The 8,641-nt window shown below is 45.5% G+C and overlaps 1 protein-coding gene across 1 annotated transcript; it reads right to left on the reverse strand.

The window, feature by feature from the left end:
• Positions 1-1,228: 1,228 nt before the first annotated feature.
• klf6a (Kruppel-like factor 6a) lies at positions 1,229-8,286 on the reverse strand. Its single transcript, XM_047568194.1, has 4 exons — positions 7,882-8,286; positions 5,489-6,071; positions 4,570-4,693; positions 1,229-4,116 (listed from the first exon to the last, which is right to left on the reverse strand). The coding sequence occupies exons 1-4, from the start codon at positions 7,981-7,983 to the stop codon at positions 4,065-4,067; spliced, it is 861 nt and encodes a 286-aa protein (XP_047424150.1). The 5' UTR covers positions 7,984-8,286; the 3' UTR covers positions 1,229-4,064.
• Positions 8,287-8,641: the final 355 nt, after the last annotated feature.

Consider the following 8,641-nt stretch of genomic DNA (forward strand, 5'->3'; position numbering starts at 1 on the left):
GGAACACAAGCCCAGATCTGCACTCCCCAGAGACATTAAGATAAGAAGTGGTGCATCTAAAAGCGATGAATTGTTTCCAGTAATCCTTTGAGTTTTAGACTCTTGTCACAATATCGATGTGGGAAAGCATATGGGGGGGGCGTTGTGGACACATCAAAGGCAACGTGCAATCTTGGCGCCACATTTATGGGAAACTTTATCCACGACGGTCCACTTCATAAAGAGGATGTTCCCCTCGTAGCGCTAGGATGTAGACAAAAGGAAAGAAAAGGCGCCATGTGCCCAAATCTAGTTTTCTCAGCTTCTTTGGCATGAACTCGTGTGTAATTCCTTCTCTTTGGCCGTTGCTCTTCATCCGAGCCTTATGCGTGGTAGGTAGATGTTGACATATCAAATCGAGCGGGGCAGCAGTTTTGAGAGATCAAGGAGCTTCAAGGATTTGGGGGAAAAAAAACAACACTCCAAAGCTGGGAGGTTCTCCAAAGCGAGTTTAATTACCAACTGCAAGCGAAGCTTCATTTAGAAACCGCAGGGCTTTCACTAGAAATCAGAGGCGCTAATAAGTTTCCTGCCCATCCGAGGTCACCACCACAAGCAGGGGATCAGAGAAGGAAGAACAAGCATGTTTAATGTAATCTTATTTTCCTGTTGGTTTTTAAGTCAAACTCGACTCTTTCGGTTTATCCACTGCTGTTTGGTATCATTATCGCGTCAAGTAGAGTAATTATCTAACAAATGTATAAAAGCGGCTCTCTAATTAGATGCCACGGGCTGTAGGAGATAAATTATTTATACCGCTTTGATGAGCGCTAGCTAGCTCCAAGGAGCGAGCAGTCGGCCGTTTTTAAGAACCGAAACCGCTGCGGCGGGGTTTTACTCAAACTTTTTGCCACTGGGGGGCAAGGCACGTCAGGTTTCTGTGCTTAGTGGCCAGTTTGTCCTAAGGTGGAATTTGCCTATTTTTTTTTTTTTTTTTTTACAGAGGGGTATTTTTTCACGCTGGTATTTTAACAGTCAAGGTAAGTTTGGTAAACGTATTTAAATGTGCTACTCGCTTGCTTGTCCTGGGCTGCCAGGCAGGATGTAGTTCTAAAGTAGGAATTCATCCTAGCTGCAAATCTTCCACAGGCAAAAAAAAAAGCACAAATAAAAAAAAAAAAAAAAACTTTCACGTTAAAAAGCATAACTGAGGAGAACCAACGAATGACACAAAGGAAGCAAGCCAAAGTCAGATAAGAATTTCTTATTATTCCAATAAAAAATACATTCATACAGAAATATAACAATTTTGCAAAACAATTTCAAATAAAAATTTCATAAAGCATAAACATAACAATTTTACAAAAGTTGTGTTTTTTTTTCTTTTTATACAAAGATTCAGTTGAGAACAAAGAGCTGTGTGTGTTTGTGTGTGTGTGACAGAACAGTTGGGGTGGTGGGATGAATAAAAGAGATAGTAGAAGAGTGTAAAAGATGCAAGCAAAAAAAAAAAAGAAAACGAAACACGAGGCTTAAATCAAGGCTCAATTATCTTTTCTTTTTTTTCTTTTTTTTTAACCGAATGGATGTTCCTGCTCTTAAGGCCTTGCCAGCGCCTCCCAAAAATCTACTGCAGCAAGCAGTTTCAAGTTTGTGCTCATCCCGCCTCCTGCGCCCTCTGATCCGAAATCCATACGTCGCAGCATGCCACAGTGTGACTTGCTGCAACATCGAATTCCTGCACCGAGGTCGCTGATCTGGAGCGGGTGGCACAGGTCGCCCCATCCTGATCGGCAGAATCCCTAGAATTACTTTAGTCTCCTCTACACTGTCAAACATCCATTCCATCTCCCTACAACTGTTAAAAAGATTTTTTTTTTTTTTTCGTTCACAGCTAATGCTTGATCCGACTTGCATCTCCTCCCGAGAGACCCGACACTGGGCCGCCCTCCATCGCTCGCTCCTGGTTTTCATAATACTGTTGCAGCTTGGCTAAAACAACGCTCCCCAGACAGGTCAATAACCAACCTACACAGTCAGCAGTCTGTGACAGATTCCATGCCAACAAAGCCTTTAGCAATTCATTACGCAGAGGCAGTACAAGGCGAGGCCTGTCCGACTGCAGCCTGTTAATTACAATAAATCTTTAGCTTTTTCTTCAGTCCCACTTGCAAGGGTGGTAGGGACAGTGATGGGAGCGGGAGGAGGAGGAGGAAGAGGGGGCCGGCGGCTGGTGACAGGGAAGGATACAAGGGGAAAAAGGAGCAGTGCTCTTGAGACCTTTTTGCAAAGCTGGTCAGGTGGTTTACACCTCAGCGCTGTGTGTAATGGAGTACATACTACACAGTAGTTAAAATCTTTAATAATGGATTTAAGTGCTCTAAACATACAGTCTTCTATACATGTTGGGACTTAATTTAACATGACAGACATCAACTGAACTGGCGCTCAGAAAAACCAATACAAAGAGGCAATCAACAGAGAGAAGGTACTTCTGTGAACATTTACATTTCAACCCGATTAACCATCGGATTTTCATTTAGTTTGCCTTTGCCGCCTTTAAACCCGAAGGAGGTGCTAGTTCATTTGTAATTGAGCCTTGATCAAGCTGGTCGAATCACCCAGACAACAAATGTGACACCCCGCGGGAGCAAAAGCCACCGCCACCACAGGGCTGAGTCACTTGCATAAGGCACCATTAAGGTCAACAGTGCATTATTAGATAGAAAGAAAGTACAAAAGAAAAAAAAAACCCTACTAATCAAAAGTGAGTCCCTCAAGGCTTGGGATGAATGAGAAAAGTTAGTAAGCAGTGGTGAAATCTCCAGCCAGATGGGGAAAAAAAAAAAAAAAAAACAGAATGAAGAAAATGGGTGAAAGTAAAAAGAGGAAATCATCAAGGCTTTATGTACAATATTGTAACATTTAACCGTTCGCATTTTAGCTGCACTTTTTATTGAAACTATTTGCAGTCCTGATTACAGTGGAAACAGGAAATGAACAAACCCTAGAACCATGCAACACCTGTCTATGATACTGAAGTTATAGTATAGTTGTGTTATACCTCTAAGCACACAGCTTATACAATTGGACTACAAATGAGCTTTGTAGCTTGTAAAAAAATAATAAACCAGGCTACATAACACATTGCACATTTAGTAGCTGCACCAAAAACACCAAAAAAGCTCCTGTCATACAGTGACCTGGGAGGAGATTTGGCCCCTGGGTCACAGACCAGAACACCTCTCTCCATGTTCTCTCTGGTCAAACCCAAGGCATCAAGAGCTTCAAATAAGCAGCCCCCCCCCCCCCCCCCTTACTCCTCCCTCCCAAGTCTGGGTGCCAGACAGACAGACAGGCAGGCAGGAACTTCCTCCATGCCCCATCCTCACACTGCCACCAGGGAAACACAAGTGGAATGTTTCCCCCAGAAAACCATTCAGTCCACAGCAACATCGGCACCGGCCCCGCGCCATCCAACCACACCAATCCATCTCTTCTCCCCAACCAAAAAAAAATCCTCTCCTTTTTCTCTTCTCCTCTTTCCCATGGGGCCGGTTAGCCAATCCCAGACATTCACAGTGCACTCATGCTCGCCTCAGACAGTTTAGTAAAGTACCAGTGTATCTGCTGTCTGGGAGATGTCCCCAAAACATCATGCACCATACATACAAATCATTCACTCTGTATGTTTGTCTTGTTTTTCTTTTCTTTCTTTTTTTTTTGTTGTTTTCTTGTGTGTTGTAAGTCCTTCTCAATCCAAAAAAACAAAAACAAAAGAACATTTCTTCCCCATCCTTGATTTTGTCCTCTTGTTGCAACAGACAACCTTCAGAGCGCCTTTCTCCAAAGAGAGGTCCCGGAGGCACTGGGTTTCAGTATGGTGCAAAACGGCATGCTTTGGCTGGAACACACTCCCACCACTCTGCTCTGGGACAGTTCAACCAAGAGACTGGTCGGGAGACGGCATTTGTTTGGTTTTTTTTTTCCTCTTTTTTCTTATTTTATGAAAAAAAAAACAAAAAAAAAACAACAACTTCTTATCTTCCCCTTCGCTGCGTTGCTTGGTTGGTGCTTGCCCTGCTCTAGACATGCCTCTTCATGTGAAGAGCCAGATGGTCAGACCTGGAGAAACATCTGGGAACAGAAGGGAAGGAAGGTTAGTGTCTATATAAAATGAATGAATGAAGCATTTATTAGTCGCTTATTTATAGCTAAACCAACAAAGAATTTACCTTAGATTATTCATTATTAGAACTGATACCGGTGCTGATTAGCGCAGAAATCTGATCAGGATATATTATCTTATATCTTTTCCAATATTTATGTATTTTACAACTCATGACATATTTCTGAAGTACCGTCCAGCAATCATGTTACTTGTTGGCCAAAGCTAATATCAATAAATAGCCTGGTCCACTTATCAGTCTGGCTCATATTTTTGTCTACCAGGCTGAAATGCATCAGTGCTTTCAATCTCTAAGGGATGTATAAACATACCCATTTGGACGGTGCGAGAAAAGCAGATCACATCAACGAAAAAATGCAGAGGCCTGCTGACGTTATTGGCAGATAAACGCCCAGGCTTACCTGTCACAGTGACTGCATTTAAATGGCTTTGCCCCAGTGTGCTTCCTGAAGTGTCTGGTCAACTCGTCGCTTCGTGCAAAACGCCACTCGCAGCCTTCCCATGAACACCTGTAGGGTTTCTCACCTGCAGAGCATAAAAAAAACAACAAGAGGATTAACTGATGCCCAGACGACGACTGATTGGCTGTTGTTATTTACATGAATGCGCATTCAAATCGTCCCGGGGGCCAGGCGAGAGCCGGAGCTGCGGACGTGCCTCTCGAGACCCAGATTCCGCTGAACCTGTTGGCTCGGTTTTTAAAGCAACCTGAAACATGTTGAGAATGCTAACGCCGTTGCCACGCAGCTGAATGAGGGGGATATAGAAAACGAAAAGAAGAGCCGAGGAGAAAAAAAAAAAAAAAAAAAAGCTACACGAGCAATTTCACGCCGCTAATCAAAAATAAGACACGTTCAAATGACCATTCAAAGCCCTCCCAACTCCGTGGCCCCCCGACTCCCCGCCCCATTCACCCCTTTCCCATGGTGAAACTCAATCTGTTTTGAAGTCCTTTTATCTCCCATGTGCAACCCCTCCCCCCTGCGCTCTCCCTCTCTCGCTGTTGGCTCAGTCAGTCACATTCCAGATAGATTAGGTCACAGTTTAGGTATCCAGCCATGCAGAGCTAATACTCGCAGTGCTCCAGCTGAGGACACCATGCAATGTGGACCTTTAATTGCATTACACAATGGCTGGACAATGCCATTAAGGGGGAAGACTAAATTAGCAGCACTTCCGGCCTTAAAAACCCAATAAAACAGAGCTTCTGAAACTTAGCAAATGAATTGCTTTTGCTTGCAAACAGCAACCGGTCCTTCCTTTCTCTTTATTTGCCTGTTTACACCGTGCCGATAGTTGAGGCCCGAACTTGACGCTCACCTGTATGAGTGCGCTGATGTGCTTTGAGGTGGGAGCTCTTCGTGTAAACCTTGCGACACCCGTTGAAGTGACACCTGTGTACTCGCCTCCTGCCGTCCGGAGACGCATCCCCGCAGATGAGTCCCGTCTTTTCCGTGCTCTTTGCCGCCCCGCCGCTCCGGCTTTTGACCGGCAAGTGCAGCTCAGCGTGCGCGGCCACCCAGCCGTTCATGACGCCCCCGGCCTCGGAGTTGGCCTCCGGAGAGGACGGCGGGGTGCTGATGACGGAGGGGCTAAAAGGTCCAGTGCCAACCAAGACAGAGCCCAGAGGGTTGGAGGTAAAGCTGTGAGTGGGTGAGAGCTCCTCAGAACTGTCCGAGGCCTCGCTGCTGGCGTCCGAATTCACGCTGTTGGTGTCCAAGAGCTGGCTGTCCTGATTGTCTTCCTCGTGGGGCGCGGGGAGCTTTGGGTCGGACTCGGCCTTAGACTTGTCCCCGCAGGCAAGGATCAACTTGCTCCAGAGGTCCTCCTGGCCGTCGAATTTGAGGTCGGTCGTGGAGACATAGGGCTCGCTCTGCAGGTAGCGCTCCAACTCCAGGCATGTCTGATGGGGTGCAACGAAACGAGAGTGAGGACAAATGAATTACAGAAACGGCTCCCTCCTCAAGAGAGGAGCTTCACTTACACCAGCAAAACGCATCTGTGTGGGAAATCCTATTAAATCATGCATGTGCACATCCCCAATAGGCTTTTGGTAGTGTAATATTTGCCAAATGCTTACAGCAGGAAGCCCTAACAAGGAAATTCCAGCACTTTTAATGATCAGGCTTAGAAAAATTCATCAATGGAAGGGAAATAAAGCTAAAATCTCAAATATTTGCAGTGCATTCGACAGATGCTGAGGTAAGATAGAGTTCAGCAAGGACTTAACAGTGTTTTTCCACTACTTTTTACTTTTAATGATCCAGACTTAAGAGATGAAAAGCGAGATAAACATTGCCAGACATGGTTACAATACCCCATAACCACTCACATTTATGATCCTGAATACGCCATTGATGCCTTTCCTTGGCTCAACTCAGCCTTCCCCCACTTAATCACACTCATCAAAACACTTAAAAGTGACCACATCAGTCTCATGTGTTTCACTCAAGGACCATTCAAGGTCCAGCTCTCCTGCATCCCCGGGCACCAAACATGCATTGTCATTTCAGCACTCCACGGTGACTCACTGAACAAATTTTTAGACTCCTTTTAAGGAAGCCGCTCAACTTCCCCCTCCAACGTGAAGGGCCCATTCAGCTGCTTTTCCTCATGCGTACCACTGTCATGCAATCACATCCTTCCTCTACCACTTTAGCCCTCGTGGTATAAAAAAAAAGAAGAAGAAGAAAAAGATACACACACACACAAACACACAGGCTCCCAATTTACTTGAGCCTATGAAAGTTGAAAAAGCAGGGGGCTGCCCGTTAGAAGAAGACGGCGCGTTTGACATGGCACACGTACAATAAACGTTTCCTCCAGGCTCCTGCATATTTTCCAGCTGTGCTACTGTCTACTCATGCGAGCAGCGACCGGCCAAGGCTGACATCTGATAGTGTCATGTTGTGGAGCCCATTCAAATCCAGTGACAGTGCAAATGGACGTTTCGCAAAAATGAAACTAAATGTTTTATTTTTAGGCGCAACAACAAGGCTTAAGGGCACACTTCCAAAGTTCAGAATACAGATCCTGAACCAAATCATGTAATAAGACTGAAAAAGAACATGATGCCGTGTCCTGTATCAGATTCTGTATTAAATGCTGACTGATTTGAAAATGCACTTCCTTCCCTCTCAAACATCCGCGGTCATTTCACCAGCTTCTGTCAGTGAAATCAGCTCCCTCTCTCTTTCTCTCTCTCTCGCTCATGCTCTAAAAGCGTCAGCCAAAAGAATTACATGAAGCAAAAGAAGAAGAAGAAACGCTCAGGGCAGTAAAGGCACCAGCACCCTGCTGCTGCTGCTTCAGTTACTCTCCCCCCATTCATCTTGGACGCAGCAGAGCCTCGACTCCAGCTGTCAGACTGTCACACTGATCCACTTCAGCTCCCACCTCCAGTAAATAAATAAATAAATAAATAAATAACAAAACTTCACAACAGAACCGATAACGCGTCAAAAGCGATGGACGCACCGTGCGCTCTCAGCCGCTGCGAGGGAGATTTGCAAATTTTCTCAACTTCCTAGACGCACCTAAACGCAGCAGTTGTGATCTATTGCAGCGAGGAGCGTGAAATCTGCTCGCTTACGCTATGACTCAAACAGCGACTTTTTAAAAAAAAAAAAAAAAAAAAAGAAAGAAAGAAAAAAGAAAGAAAGGAAGAGCCCCAGCCGCAGCTGATCGTTAAGACACAGTTAAGTTATATTCACCTGCTGCCAGTACTCCTCCAGTGACGGTAAGGCTGAGAAGTAGCCCGTGTCGTGAACTATTTGAAGTTCTTGAAAGATGCTGCACATGGGTAGAACATCCATTTTTTCCACCGAACTTGTATATTTTTTTAAATTTATCTATTTAGCTGCACTTTAATATATATATGTATATATATATATTTCAGACAGATAGAAAAAAATAAACACCCAGCGAACGGAATAAGAGTGATCTCCCTGCGATGCAGACGCAGACTTGTGTTGAGCAGCGGGAGCAAGCGAGAGTCCGTCCGTCAAGTTCCCCCTCCTTCCTTCTTCTCCTCTCCCTGCGTTCAAGGTATTTGCAAACACTGCACCGGACTGGATGGGGAACAACTGCGCTCCGCAAACTTCCCTATTGAAGCCTCGATGCCCGTTACCCCTCCTCTCTCTCTCTCTTACCTCCTCCCCCCTCCTCTTTGCCCGATTACGTCCGCGGCGCGTCGGCCAATCGGCGGCGAGCGTCGCAGGCGCTTGCAAATGATATCACGGCGGACCAATCGCGGCGCGCCTCGGACTTAATTTGCTTCCTTCTGCGTTCTAATTGGTGGGTTTAACTCCCAGCGGCTCTCCGCTCATTGGCCGGTTATTTATAGGCATGTATATAAGCCGCTGGTGGACTCTCCGCGTAGTCTTTTTCTGTCGGCTGCGTGTTTCTGCCACAGACAGCGCATGTGAGCCGAGCCGATTTTACTCCGCTTCTACGGAAAACATCCGACTTTCT

The sequence above is a fragment of the Mugil cephalus genome, chromosome 18, assembly GCF_022458985.1.
Source record: "Mugil cephalus isolate CIBA_MC_2020 chromosome 18, CIBA_Mcephalus_1.1, whole genome shotgun sequence".
In the NCBI taxonomy this organism is placed as follows: domain Eukaryota; kingdom Metazoa; phylum Chordata; class Actinopteri; order Mugiliformes; family Mugilidae; genus Mugil; species Mugil cephalus.

What these genes read in the sequence shown, in the direction of transcription:
- klf6a (XM_047568194.1), bottom strand. Translation starts at nt 7,983, where the DNA reads ATGGATGTTCTACCCATGTGCAGCATCTTTCAAGAACTTCAAATAGTT. An exon ending in ACATCAGCGCACTCATACAG is followed by an intron (nt 4,694 to 5,488) that starts GTGAGCGTCAAG and finishes TATGCTCTGCAG; the next exon opens with GTGAGAAACCCTACAGGTGT. An exon ending in AAATGCAGTCACTGTGACAG is followed by an intron (nt 4,117 to 4,569) that starts GTAAGCCTGGGC and finishes TTCTGTTCCCAG; the next exon opens with ATGTTTCTCCAGGTCTGACC.